The sequence below is a fragment of the Schistocerca nitens genome, chromosome 7 (genome assembly GCF_023898315.1).
Source record: "Schistocerca nitens isolate TAMUIC-IGC-003100 chromosome 7, iqSchNite1.1, whole genome shotgun sequence".
Taxonomy (NCBI): Eukaryota; Metazoa; Arthropoda; class Insecta; order Orthoptera; family Acrididae; genus Schistocerca; species Schistocerca nitens.
The window spans coordinates 408,697,460-408,712,903 of record NC_064620.1 but is presented as its reverse complement, the minus strand read 5'-3'; the positions used below and the strand labels follow the sequence as shown (position 1 = coordinate 408,712,903).

At 40.1% G+C, this 15,444-nt stretch overlaps 1 protein-coding gene across 2 annotated transcripts in view; it reads left to right on the top strand.

The window, feature by feature from the left end:
* The window catches only part of LOC126195008 (ATP-binding cassette sub-family G member 1-like), a 361,717-nt gene extending 348,459 nt beyond the window's left edge, over nucleotides 1-13,258 (top strand). The window contains exons 12-13 of one of the 2 annotated variants that reach the window (XM_049933433.1): nucleotides 4,648-4,871; nucleotides 12,382-13,258. In XM_049933433.1, the coding sequence (XP_049789390.1) occupies nucleotides 4,648-4,871; nucleotides 12,382-12,541 (384 nt within the window). In that variant the 3' untranslated portion in view covers nucleotides 12,542-13,258. Of the gene's footprint in view, nucleotides 1-4,647; nucleotides 4,872-12,381 lie in introns of those variants that run through there. The other variant, XR_007538545.1, reaches the window with a different exon arrangement.
* Nucleotides 13,259-15,444: the final 2,186 nt, after the last annotated feature.

Genomic DNA, 15,444 nt, shown 5'->3' with positions numbered 1-15,444 from the left:
AACTATTCAAAAGCATTTGTTTGTGCACTACACAGTATCCTCCTGCAGAAGCTCAATTATTTCAGCATAGACCTCATGCTGATAACCTGGTTTCATCATATCTAAGTAAAAGAATGCAAATTGGTCACATTAAGAACCCAGGGAGCATAAGAAGTAAAACACCATCTTCCAAATGGGGAATAATGGTGTGCCACAGGGATTGATATTGAGCCTATTTTTGTTCTCATGTGCTAAACTTGAGGACAAAAGTAACTTTCACATGTGTCACATAACTTGATGAAATTTATAACATAATTGGAAAGAACTGCTTTGGTATAGTATGGAAGGTAATGGGAATAAATATGCATTGAGACCATAAGAAATGACACTCCTTCAAGGACAATAACTACATAGAAGTCACCGTATTTCATGATAGTCCCCTCGACATTGCAAACAGTGGAGTATAGTTCCTGAGAGGGATGTGATCACAACAGATGGCAACACGTTTTCTGCAGTGTCCTCCCATGCTGGCCACAAGGTTGCTAAGGAGTTCTTGTGGTAGAGCATTCTCACCTCCACCAGTACAGTTGGCAACTGCTGGGCAGTCTTTGGTGCATATTGACACCTGCAATACATTTCCCCAATACATCCCACAGGTGCTCCATGGGATTTAATTTGGAGGAAGGTGCAGGCCAGTCCATTTGTAAAATATTCTCTCCTTCCAAGAGCTCCTTCATCTACAAAGATAAATATCAATGTGGTCACACATTGTCATCCATAAAAATGAAGATAGGGACAAATACACCCTTAAAAGGTGCACATGGGAAAGGAGCACAGTGTCACAATAATGTTGACCAGCAAGTGTTCCATGTTCAAAGATTTGGAGGTCAGTCTGCCCATGCAACATTATGCTTTGCCACACCATAACACCTGGACCAGCAAAGTATTCATGTTTGACAATGCTAGACATACCCCCATATAACTAGAAGTATGTAATGCACTCAGGTACATTGTTGAATATTATCACTTTGGTGGCCCATGAGTTATGGTGTGGCAACACATAATGTTGAATGAATGGGCATACTACCTCCAAAACTTTGGAAATGGTATACTTAGCACTGAACCAGTACAGTTGGCAACTGCTTGGCAGTCTTTGGTGCATATTGACACCTGCAATACATTTCCTCAATACATCCCACAGGTGCTCCATGGGATTTAATTTGGAGGAAGGTGCAGGCCAGTCCATTTGTAAAATATTCTCTCCTTCCAAGAGCTCCTTCATCTACAAAGATAAATATCAATGTGGTCACACATTGTCATCCATAAAAATGAAGATAGGGACAAATACACCCTTAAAAGGTGCACATGGGAAAGGATCACAGTGTCACAATAATGTTGACCAGCAAGTGTTCCATGTTCAAAGATTTGGAGGTCAGTCTGCCCATGCAACATTATGCTTTGCCACACCATAACACCTGGACCAGCAAAGTATTCATGTTTGACAGTGCTAGACATACCCCCATATAACTAGAGGTATGTAATGCACTCAGGTACATTGTTGAATATTATCACTTTGGTGGCCCATGAGTTATGGTGTGGCAACACATAATGTTGAATGAATGGGCATACTACCTCCAAAACTTTGGAAATGGTATACTTAGCACTGAACATTACTGTTACAATGCACTCCCTTCTATTCTGCTCCTTCAACTGTGCTGTTCAATATGGTTATGCATTGTCATACATAAGAATGAAATCAGGCCTGAATGCACCCCTGACTTTATTTTAATGGATGACAATGCATGATCATATTGAACAGTGCAGGTGGAGGAGCTCTTGGAATGAGAGGCTATTTGGCATGACCTGTCCATTCCCTTATATAAATCCTACTGATCATGCATATTTTTCCTTGCAAAGATGCACTGCATCAAGTCCACATGCCCCAATGACCATTGAGTGATTGTCAACCACAGTAGTGGAGGAATGGAATGCCCTACTACAAGAATCCTTACCAACCTTAAGATCAGTGTGGTAGCACTTTGCAGAAAATACATTGGCATCTGTGGCTATCACATGTGCTATTAAGAAACTTGTCCCACCACTTGTAATGTCCAGTGGTCCATTGTGAACTGCAGTGACCTTAGTGTAACTGTTGTCTTTGAATAAATATGCTATTTTGGTTGCTCTAATTGCAAGTTTCTGTCAGTTATGTTCTGCACTACATTGTAGCAATTTTTTCATGTATTGTTGAAGTTTGATCAAACTAGGTTATGCAGCAGTGACACACCATGTGAAAATTACTTTCCTTAAGTTTTACACACCAGTGTATAAGTGATTTCTGTCATGTATCCAAGAAGCAAAAACAGTTCTCTCTGCTGATAATGGAAGTATTACAACCAAGTGTGTATAGAGAAACTGTGATATTTGAAAATTTAAATATAATTTTCTTGAAAATTGATAATTGGCTCTCTACAAATGGACTGTCACTGAACCTAAATGAAACACAATATGTGCCAAAATGTGCTGCAAAAGGCCATAATACACAAATTAAAAATAATGCTCAAGGATAAGTCAATAAATGAAGAATGACATTCCAAATTCTATGGATTATGTACCAATAAGAATCTTAAATGGAAGACATGTGTTACAGATCTTAAATTGCTGAGCCCTGCAATTTTTTGTTAAGGATAACATCAGATTTTGGAGTTAAAAGCGTCACAAATGTCTCTACTTTTGCTGTTTTCATTCTGTTTGGGGTAGGTTTTCACTGAGGCAGAAAGTGTTTGTTGCACAGAGACATGCTGTAATGTTAATATATATGTTATCGACTCAAGAACCTCTTGTAGACAGCTCTTTAATCAAGTAGAGATACAGATAACAGCCTCACAGATAACAGCCTTACTGTCAGCATCAATGACAGCTGAGAAACAACAGTAACAATCATAAATATAATACTAGGAGGGGAAATGATTTAAACTATTTTTCACTCATTTCACTCCTTGGTATGGCACAGAGAGGAGTTCACTATAAAAAATCTTTGTCCATGCATCCAGTGATGAGAAGAATTTAATAAATAGTAAAATTAACTTCAAGTGCAAACTGAACGTGTACCTACTTGATAAATCCTTCAGCTAAGTAAACTCTTCAATAAATTTTCTGTTATCTTGACCATACTTATTATTATTTAACTCTGTCATGGCATTTTTGCAATGCTTATTATTCACAGAAAACAGTTTTATGGTCATAAAAGCCCAAATCGTATGTACATTATTTTAAATGAGCCATTTCTAAACTTATTCCCTTCTTCTCTCTACTAATCTCTAAATTTTTTAATTTTTATTAATTCTTCAACTGTCCTATATACAATTACAGCTTATGGTTTGTTACATAGTTATATTTGTTTCTGTAAGAGTTTTATTTAATGCATGAAGTAAAAACTTTGATGTGTAACATAAGTAAAAGAGAACAGGTTATGTAAGGAAGAACAATTGCCAAAGTACTATTAGCAGTAATATTGCACTGGCTTTTACATGACTATATTAGGTTGGTGCTTTGGTTAAATTAATGTTTGGGGTTAAAGAGTGTCAATAAAACACTCTGGGATGGTTGCCATATACCTTCTCAAATTGTCTGAATTGCAGATACACACATTTGCTACCATTGGCAAAAATAGTAATGCACGGGCACCACCTGTTCCTCATAAATGAACGCTGTATGCCTCAGATGGTATTCCTAGAGTTTTATATGCTGTACACCATAAAAAAATTGTTTGTTGACAGAAAGTTAGCCTCATGTCCACTAGTGCCATTCAGCACTCTTCTGATGTATTATTTTCCCTCACTCAAAAGATATGTTAAGCATTGTTTTGTAAAGAAATAGCTTTTGTAAAATATTGTTTACTTATGAAATTGTATTACACAATGTAACATGAAAATGCAGTTGTAAACAAACAAATGCGGTGTATACCACAAGATCAGTGCTGCCTAGCAGCTTAGTTCACTTGGCTTCCAATTTGTTTGTTGGTAGCAGTTTGCACTTGTCTCATGACTGAGAATGTTAGTGAGATACATGTATTTAATGATAAATTTTATATCATATCACAGGATTGGTAAGCTAGAGAGCTGTTTTCTACTCATTATATTATGCCTCTAATCATTGGTGAAATATGAAACTTCCTGGCAGATTAAAACTGTGTGCCAGACACTTGAACTTGAACTCGGGACATTTGCCTTTTGCCTTTTGCAGGTGAAATATGACTTATTTTCATGTCTTCAGATACCAGTTTTGTGTTGCATTTTATAGCCTTTTTAAATGACAGAATGTCAAAATGCATAAAGGGATTTTGGAAATAATAAAAAGTGTGATCAAGACACTCAAAAAGTTCCTCAAGTGCATCCAAATGACCACTTTGGCACATAGCATTATTGTGCAAATTGCAGCTAAGTCAGCTCCGCTGCCAGGAGATAATTTATTAAATCAAAAAGGGGATACATTAAATTTGTTTAGCACATTTCAAAAATCCAATGACTTTTGCCAATGTGTTACTACTGGCATTTCCAACGTAGAACAACATCCATTCAGCAGTTGATATTGCTTCTTATTTATCAAATAGTAAGTATTACTTTTTGTGAACTGCAGTATAACTTAATGATCCTGAAATTCTTACAGATAGGTGCAGTGATTGGACCCTGTGTTATATCACCAGTTGTTGCCCTGTGGCAATACAATCTTGGTGTGTACCATAAAATATCACTTTTCATGAAAATAGTGACAAACATGAGTTTCATTCGTCTGGGAATGATAGGAATGATAATAGCTATGATGAGAGACAGGAAGCCCATGGACTGTGACGTAATGTTCTGCCCTTTCCAGTATCCTCACGTGATTCTCAGGTCAGTTGATATATTTTCTTTATATGTGGTGTAGCTGTAAGTATGTAAGTGTTTGTATATGTGAATTACTTTATTTTTGTTATTCTTAAATAGTAAAAGTGTGACTTGTCCAGTATCCTTGTAAAAGAAATCTAATCATGGATAAAATTTCTACCACTAATGCTACTACTACTAACACTACTTCAGCATGGAATGTTAATGGAAAGTACTGATTTAAAGGTTCATATATACAAAACATAATTTCAAAACATATTGAACATTGTAGTGACTTACATTCTTCATACGTTTGTGAAGAAATAACATCAGTTTGTTTTCACATATTTCATATTCCTTTACCTATGTTTGTGTGTTCCTGTGTAAGTGTGTGTGTGTGTGTGTGTGTGTGTGTGTGTGTGTGTGTGTGTGTGTGTGTGTGTGTGTGTGTGTAATATCAAATTATATATTCTGCAGAAGTTAATCATTAGTGGGACTAATCTTACCTTCTTAAGGATAAAATCACTCGTTGATTCTTTATAGTGCCTGGAAATGAAACAAGTATTGCATGCAACAATAGTTAAATGGAAACCTTCAGGTCAAGGAATTTGGTCAGTTTTATGATGTGACACACTTGCATGATGCTGGCCTCACATTTGGGAGAAATAGGTGTCCCACAGGAGACCACCACACAATGACAAACACAACAAATTTTATTAAGTCAAGAAAGCAGAAACTTCCTGGCAGATTAAAAGTGTGTGCCACACCAAGACTCGAACTCGGGACCTTTGCCTTTCGCGGGCAAGTGCTCTACCAACTGAGCTACCCAAACACGACTCACGCCCCGTCCTCACACCTTTACTTCTGCCAGTACCTTGTCTCCCACCTTCCAAACTTTACAGAAGCTCTCCTGCGAACTTTGCAGAACTAGCACTCCTGAAAGAAAGGATATTGCGGAGACATGGCTTAGCCACAGCCTGGGGGATGTTTCCAGAATGAGATTTTCACTCTGCAGCAGAGTGTGAGCTGATATGAAACTTCCTGGCAGATTAAAACTGTGTGCCGCACCGAGACTCGAACTCAGGACCTTTGCCTTTCGCGGGCAAGTGCTCTACCAACTGAGCTACCCAAGCACGACTCACGCCCCGTCCTCACAGCTTTACTTCTGCCAGTACCTCGTCTCCTACCTTCCAAACTTTACAGAGGCTCTCCTGCGAACCTTGCAGAACTAGCACTCCTGAAAGAAAGGATATTGCGTAGACATGGCTTAGCCACAGCCTGGGGGATGTTTCCAGAATTAGATTTGCACTCTGCAGCGGAGTGTGCGCTGATATGAAACTTCCTGGCAGATTATTGTAATGGTACACCAGCCATGGAGTGGCTCACAATAATAGTCCAATAACACATATGCAGAGGAAATATGTAACTGAGTTAGAGCTTGCTGGGACCATCTCTGAAAGCTGTTGGCTGGCCAGTAGAATGCAGAGATGAGAAGCTGCATGTGAAACAATGAGTGGCAGCCTTTTGACAGTTGTCAAACTCCTAGCTGTGCCAAACTTTCAGCTGTGTTGAACTTGTAGCTGCACCTGCTGACTTCTATGATGTGCCTTAAGACTGCACTTCTGGATCTCAGGTGTGGACCTATGTAGATCACTACATGCCTCCACTTTGCAGGCAGTGGAGTGTTACTGATCCTTTTGATAAGCTGTGGATGGACACAATGTGGAGACAGTGTCCACATGCAAGAAGGCCCTGGAGGTGAGAGGAGTGAGCAAACCCCCAGTCATCAGAGACGTAGTGATACAGGTGGAGTAAGCAACTACAGACCTAGGGAGACAGGTCAAAGTGACTGCATGAGGAATGCGCCCAAAAGCCCCCTCCCCCCTTCATCCTTGCTGGTGCACAAGGTGACAGAATCAGTAATGGACAGTCCAAGTCAGGCTGCATGTCAGTGTCTGTTGGTGGTGTGCAAAGTGGAGGTGACACTACTATAGGCTGAGGCTGCTGTGACATGCACTGGAGCATCGCCAGAGTTGCTACCAGAGTCTGTGAAGTCATATGCTTGTCAAGTGGAGGTGCTGCCACAACTGATAGAGCAGTGTGGAATTCTTGCTGGTACAGGGTGTTTCAAAAATGACCGGTATATTTGAAACGGCAATAAAAACTAAACGAGCAGCGATAGAAATACACCGTTTGTAGCAATATGCTTGGGACAACAGTACATTTTCAGGCAGACAAACTTTCGAAATTACAGTAGTTACAATTTTCAACAACAGATGGCGCTGCGGTCTGGGGAACTCTATAGTACGATATTTTCCACATATCCACCATGCGTAGCAATAATATGGCGTAGTCTCTGAATGAAATTACCCGAAACCTTTGACAATGTGTCTGGCGGAATGGCTTCACATGCAGATGAGATGTACTGCTTCAGCTGTTCAATTGTTTCTGGATTCTGGCGGTACACCTGGTCTTTCAAGTGTCCCCACAGAAAGACGTCACAGGGGTTCATGTCTGGCGAATAGGGAGGCCAATCCACGCCGCCTCCTGTATGTTTCGGATAGCCCAAAGCAATCACACGATCATCGAAATATTCATTCAGGAAATTAAAGACGTCGGCCGTGCGATGTGGCCGGGCACCATCTTGCATAAACCACGAGGTGTTTGCAGTGTCGTCTAAGGCAGTTTGTACCGCCACAAATTCATGAAGAATGTCCAGATAGCGTGATGCAGTAATCGTTTCGGATCTGAAAGATGGGCCAATGATTCCTTTGGAAGAAATGGCGGCCCAGACCAGTACTTTTTGAGGATGCATGGACGATGGGACTGCAACATGGGGCTTTTCGGTTCCCCATATGCACCAGTTCTGTTTATTGACGAAGCCGTCCAGGTAAAAATAAGCTTCGTCAGTAAACCAAATGCTGCCCACATGCATATCGCCGTCATCAATCCTGTGCACTGTATCGTTAGCGAATGTCTCTTGTGCAGCAATGGTAGCGGCGCTGAGGGGTTGCCGCGTTTGAATTTTGTGTGGATAGAGGTGTAAACTCTGGCGCATGAGACGATACGTGGACGTTGGCGTCATTTGGACCGCAGCTGCAACACGGCGAACGGAAACCCGAGGCCGCTGTTGGATCACCTGCTGCTCTAGCTGCGCGTTGCCCTCTGTGGTTGCCGTACGCGGTCGCCCTACCTTTCCAGCACGTTCATCCGTCACGTTCCCAGTCAGTTGAAATTTTTCAAACAGATCCTTTATTGTATCGCTTTTCGGTCCTTTGGTTACATTAAACCTCCGTTGAAAACTTCGTCTTGTTGCAACAACACTGTGTTCTAGGCGGTGGAATTCCAACACCAGAAAAATCCTCTGTTCTAAGGAATAAACCATGTTGTCTACAGCACACTTGCACGTTGTGAACAGCACACGCTTACAGCAGAAAGACGACGTACAGAATGGCGCACCCACAGACTGCGTTGTCTTCTATATCTTTCACATCACTTGCAGTGCCATCTGTTGTTGAAAATTGTAACTACTGTAATTTCGAAAGTTTGTCCGCCTGAAAATGTACTGTTGTCCCAAGCATATTGCAACAAACGGTGTATTTCTATCGCTGCTCATTTAGTTTTTATTGCCGTTTCAAATATACCGGTCATTTTTGAAACACCCTGTAGGTGGTGCCCAGTGGCTGGGGTACCAGCAAAGGCACTATTGGGACAAGTGGGGGAGCACCCCTAAAGATACTGTACCTCCCAGTCCCCTGTTCATGGGTGAGGACATGGTGGCTGTTCTGGCACATGTTGACCACTGGTATCCAGGGGGGCCACCAATCAAAACCACGCACACTGACTGCCGTCCTCAGTGTAAAACCCACTATGCTAGAACACAATGGTGGGTGAGATCCAAGACAGAGGAGGTGGAGCAGTGTACTTGGCTGGCAGCCATGGAGAAGCTCCACTGGGCTACGTGAACCAGTAGGAGTCATCCAGGTAGACCTCTTTGATGGGGAAGTCTTGCAGATATTTTTTAATCTGGTTCTTAAAGGTATGAACCATGCACTAGGTGTCCCCATTAAATAGTAGGTGAAGGGGAGGGGATTGAGTATGGCGAGTGTCTGACTGCACACAGAAATCATGAAACACCTGAGACAAGAACTGGGATCTATTGTCAAAAATAAGGGTAACTGGAAGATCTTAAAAAGAATTGAAGAGCCTTGGTGGCGGCTGAGAAGCACCAGACCATGAACTGAAAATGCAAAAATGTGTCAATCACAATCGGAAATGGACCCATGAAATCAATGTGGACACATTCCCAGAGCTGGGTTGCTGGAGGCCATGGAGAGAATGATCACCTGAGTCTGCCTCTTGACTAGAACACTAAAGAGGTGTAGCAACTAAGTGTTCAAGCTCTTGATCAGCGCTGGGCCAGTAAACATGTCTGCAAGCCAAGGGTTTTGTGTGCCCCATATAACAGCTGTAAAAGTCTCCCACTGCAGACTCCTGGAAATGATCAACTAGGGATCTGTATCATCTGTGAAGATCAGAAGGATCCCATCTAAGACACATAGATGATGGCACAACACAAAGAAGTTAAGAAACAGATCAGAGAAACAGCTCAGAGGATGAGAAGGTCAACCCTGTTGGACAAAGTGGACTACCAGCCTGGAGACAGGATCATCGACTGGGAATGTCATAGTTATATTTGGAGAGGAGCAAAGTCCACTGCTGCAATCTGTGGGTGCATTATTGGGAACCCAAACAGATGGGCTAAATCATGAAATTAAGTACATGTGGCCCATAATTAGTTGGAGTTTGGTGCCATACAAGAATTTTCTGACCACATATACTATGGGTAGAACCTCCTTGTTGATCTGAGAGTACTGTGCCTGTGCTGTACTGAGGGTTTTGGATGCAAACACCAAGTGGCTGCTCTGAGCCATCAACATCCTGATGGACAAGGGCCACCCTTACATCAGGCTGTGAGGCACCCATAGCTAAAACCAACGGTTTGTTGGGATCAGAGGTAGCTAGACATGGTGATGACTGGAAGTGTTCCTTCAGTGTGTTGAAGGACTGTCACAAGCTGGAGACCAAATAAAGGGAGCAACTTTGTGTAGGAGGAGATGCAGTGGGTGTGCAATGGTGAATGCCCTGAGAATGAACTGGTGGTAATAGAAATTTTACCAAAAAAAAATGCCTTCGGTTCACACAATGAATAGGGATGTGACTGGTCTGTAATGGCCCTGACAAGACTCTGCTTGAGTTGGATACCCGGCCTCAAGACGATGTGGTCCTGAAACTCAAGAGGTGGTTGGAAAAAATTTGACTTCTGTAGATTGAAATGCAGATTCACATACTAGAGATTTTAAAATGGGAACAGAGGTTGTGCAGGTGGTCACTCAAAGTATGTTCTGTAATGATGATGTTATCTAAGTAGTTGAAGTAGTGTGGAAGATTGGACATGACCTGTCCCAAACAACACTGAAAAACTGCAAGGGTGCTTGGCACCCCAAACATAAACCATTTGTATTGATTACGGTTAAATGATGTGTTAGTGATCACAATATGCTGGCACTCATCATCCACAGGTACCTGGTGATATGCTTTGGAATGATCAAGTCTGGAGAAGAACTAAGCCCTGATAATCGTCTGAACAGTTCGTCATGACGTGGCAGTGGTCACATCCTGACCACAGACTGTGAATTCGTGGTGGCCATAAAATCACAACAAAGGAACAATTAAACAGAGGGTTTTTAATGATATTCACTAGTGGAAATGGGAACCACAATCCAAAGAGAGGCGAGCTGCTCATGCTCCAGCTTGACTTTACCCTGAGGCACCTGTTTACCAGCTATGCATACAGAGAGTCAAGACCTGAATATGTTTGGACATTAAGCAGAAAACTGCCAAGTTGGTGTCTACCTGCTGGTGCAGCTGTTGTTAGAGAACCACAACCTCAATAAAAAGCTTGTTATACGCATGCTCAGGAAGCAGCTCTGATGATTACATTTTCTGAATATCCATATCCATGGTCTCTGATGCTGTGTTCTGTGCAGTTGAGTGACAGACTAACACAATGTGGCCTCTTTTTGTGACACTTGAGACCAATGGCCCAACACTAGGGACACTCAGGTCTTTCATGTTTGGAGTAACATGGCAGACATGGTGGTAACAGGCAGCAGCAGCTGGAACATTGTACACATGCTGTGCAGGAGCTGCTGGATCAGTCGGCTTGCACTGCCACATCATCATTTCTGGAAGCAGTAGATGCAAGCCAGGCTACCCTGACCCACTGCAACATTACGCCTGGCTTCCAGTTGCTGACCATCTACTTGTTCGACCTCATAAAACTGGGCAATTGACAAAACCTCTTCAAGGGAGAGGTTCTCCAACTGGAGGTACCATTGCTGAACTTCCTTATCCAGGTTGGAGCAGATGGTAAAATCAGAAACTGTGGTGCCCACATATGACTCTTCTGAATTGTCCATGACAAAATAGCACTTGTGACTAAGGCCATGGAGGGTTGCAGCCCAGGCATGATAAGACTGATGGGGCAACTTCTTGCACTGGCAAAATTCAACCCTAGTGACTGTGAAATGCATGCAGTGGTGATAATTGAAAGACAACTACAAACATAATCAAACAACAAGGAGGCTTCCTGCAATGGGGCCAACTGCCACAACACCTGCTAAAAATTGGGAGTGTTTGTAATGTGGAAGGCATGAAAATGCTGTGATAGGCAGTGTTCATACACCTTCAAATCTTTCATCGCCTTGTCAAATGATGGGAACTGAGGAGGAAATGAAGCTGGAGATGAATTTTCGGAAAGAAATACTTGCAAATCTGTTCCTGCACCAATGTTTGAATAAGAGACTCCATGCTATGACAATAGACAGAAAGCAACTGCACAATCTAAAATGTGTGAAGATACAACCCTACTTATCACCAATTTGTTCTAAGTCCACAAGGGAATACCACACAATGGCTGACACAACAAACAATGAAGTTAAGTCTAGAAAACAATTTATTATAATTGATACACTAGTCATGGAATGACTCGCAATAGCTGTTTGATAACAACTATGCAAAGGTAAACATGTAACTGAGTTAGTGCTGGCCAGGACTGTCTCTAAAAGCTGTCAGCTCACCATGAGATTGTGCAGACAAGAGGCTGGATGTGCATCCATGAGTGACAGCCTCTGAGTATTCTCAAACTCCTAGATGCAACTGTACACTTCTGTGGCATGCCTTACAGCTAAGTGCCCAGATCTTAGGTGTAGATCCATGTGGGTCATTACAGAGGCTTCAAATCCACATCTGACCATCGAGATTTATGTTTCACAGATTTACTTAAATTGCTTGAGACAATTACCAGAATTCATACTTTGAAAAAGGTACAGCTGATATCCTTCTCCATCCTTGTCTAATATACACACTTGTAATATTTGGGTATTGTTATGTTTCTCAGTATACAGTACAGTTTCTGTAGACATATTCCGCATTGAGTTAACATAAAACTGTTTTCCTATTATCTTCCCCACAGGATGCTGAATGCAGAAGAAGAGAGCATTACTGTTCAAATTCTTGGTTTATTTGGAATGTTCGTAGTACTCAGAGTCATCTGGTATCTTGTCATCAGATTGAGGCTATCATCTGATTTCTACAACATATGGATTAACTATGCCTACAAGATATTCCGGTGACACAGCCATCACAATTGAAAATGTACTGAATATCTGATTTCCTGAGTTCCAATCTAGAAAATTAATTTTGGCCGGGAGGTTGCAACAAGAGAGAGAACAATTTGGACACAAAAAGTTACATCAGTATTGTTGTTTTATTACTTTCATTGATGAATTATAATGTGATACCATAGTTTGTGAGACAATGAAAGTAACAGTATTAAAGGTGTGCTTCAGTTTGATGACATTGCTGGACTGAGCTGTTGAGTGAAAATATTACTTATTTTCATGTTTAAGTGTTCCATGTATGATTACTGCTTAATTTACATTCTAATTTGTTGAAAGCCAAGAACTGCATCATTGTATTAATAAAATTGTTCAGTAAACAGGCATGTATTACAATGTTAAAATCAAATGTATAATAGAATTAACATGCTTTAGAGGATTTAAATTGAAAGTGATACACTATATCTTACAAAGAGAAGCTAAATGTAGACTGAAGTTCAGTAAACCTTAAATTATGTACCTTGAGTGCAACAGACACAGACTTCGAAAGCAGTACAGTATGAAATTAAAAAAATGTACAGTAAATATTTCACTTTACTCAAATGTGTTCCTGTATTGTCTATTCTACTGCAGTTGCAACTGTTTTGGTTTCTGATTTTACGTAAGATAATATATTGCTGTACATCCAGTTTATCCACAAACAAACCATATTTTGTAGATACAATCATAAAGAGAAACCTTGTACATGGAATGTATCAAGTAATAAATTAATATCGAAGACAAAATACACATTACCTCAGATTATACAAGTATAGCTATCACACCCAACAGACAAGAATTAACTGGTGAAATTGTAAACGATGTTTTTCAGAAAATCATTGAGTGGTTCTCTGCAAATAGGCTCTCATTAAACTTTGACAAAACACAGTATATACAGTTCCACACAGTAAATAGAATGACACCATTAATAAATATAGACTTTGATCAGAAATCGGTAGCTAATGTAGAATATTCAAAATTTCTAGGTGTATACATTGGTGAGGGGTTGAACTGGAAAAAACACACTGAGGATCTGCTGAAACGTTTGAGTTCAGCTACTTATTCTATTATGGTCATTGCAAATTTTGGCAATATACATCTCAGTAAATTAGCTTACCATGCCTGTTTTCATTCTCTGCTTTCGTATGGCGTCATATTCTGGGGTAAATCATCATTGAGTAAAAGAGTGTTCATTGCACAAAAGCATGTAATCAGAATAATTGCTGGAGCTCATCCAAGATCATCCTGCAGACACTTATTTAAAGAGCTAGGGATCTTCACTGTAGCCTCACAATAAATATATATATTCACTTATGTAATTTTTTGTTAACAATCCAAACGAATTCAAAAGTAATAGCAGTGTACATGGCTACAACACTAGGAGAAAGGATGATCTTCACTACTCAAGGTTAAATCTAACTTTGGCTCAGAAGGGGGTAAATTATGCTGCCACAAAAGTCTTTGGTCACTTACCTAATAGCATCTAAAGTCTGACAGATAGCTATATAGCATTTAAAAGGAAATTAAAAAATATATATATTAAAAATATTAAGTGTCATGTAATATTTTGTGTAATGTAATATCTTGTACAGACACCTTTTATTAACCTGACATGTTCCACATCATTAAGAAGTGTCATATTCATGATCTATGGAACAAGTACTAATCTAATCTAACCTGAATCAGGAGCTTCAGTTGACTCTATCTGAACTTTAGTTTACTTGTAAAAAAACACCTTATTCAATATGTGTATTGCACCCTTTTACAAAATACTGGATGATAATTCATTTACATTATTAAGCAAGTATCCACTTTTGTTTAACTCACATGCTAATGGATAGCATGTCAAGTCCATAAATTAGAATTCCAGCAAATTGCAGTGCAATGTTTGACAACAAAGGCAATATCATGTAAGGGCGGCACAAAATTGTTTTGGCACTTAATGTATTCCCAAACTATCCCATCAGTATAAATTGGTTTTCCATTTAAAATGAATTTTAGTTACTGATGTTCAACATTAAAGTCAGTGTGCATTAAAAATGTGCACTTGATCCATTTTACATTCAAGAAATTCTTCATTCTGGACTTGAGCTCCAGTCTTAACTTATTAAAATGTGGTTGCACTTGCTCTTATGAATGCTTCATAAATTAATAGATGAAACTTAAGTATTCAGGAACATAACTTATTCTATACAACTACTGGAACAAAAACAGTGGACTAAAATTATAGCCATGTACAAAAAAATTCAGGACTCTACGTCTTCATCATCCATATGAGGGTAAATATTCACAGCACTGCTACATGTTGGTAAATTTTGGTAAAAGTAGTGAAGCACTGAAGAAATAAAAGGTAAAAGATTCATAAAATCTTTCTTTTTCTCAGGCAAAATTTTACACAGTTCAGAATATATCAGAAGAGGTTTCAATGACTGCTCTTTCCCCCACTTCCTGAAGGTCATAGTTTTAAAAGAATATTCCCTAGTTGGTCTGTTTTGAACTGGAGCCACCAGACCTGCCTCGATTGGCATGGATTACCATCATTGCCCTTGACGTAATTTTGTAATTGATGCTTCAACAGGCAGCATAGTCAAGAAAACTGTTTCTCTGCGTTTTACAGGAGAGAAATTCTCTTTTTTTCCATTTTATCTAATCCATTGTGTCCAGTTATGTTGGTCTTCTATAAAAGTGTTGAAATTTTTCCTCTTCTATTTGATCAAACAGTGTGCTGAATCACACTCCATGTGGATGTGACCAGGAGTAAGAAATTTGTAATTGATTATTTCCAAGGTTGATGACTCCTGAAGGACAAACATGCACACCACTGAAGTATGGCTGTTCTTATTTTGGCCTGAACAGCTGTCAGAATACATTATCAATGT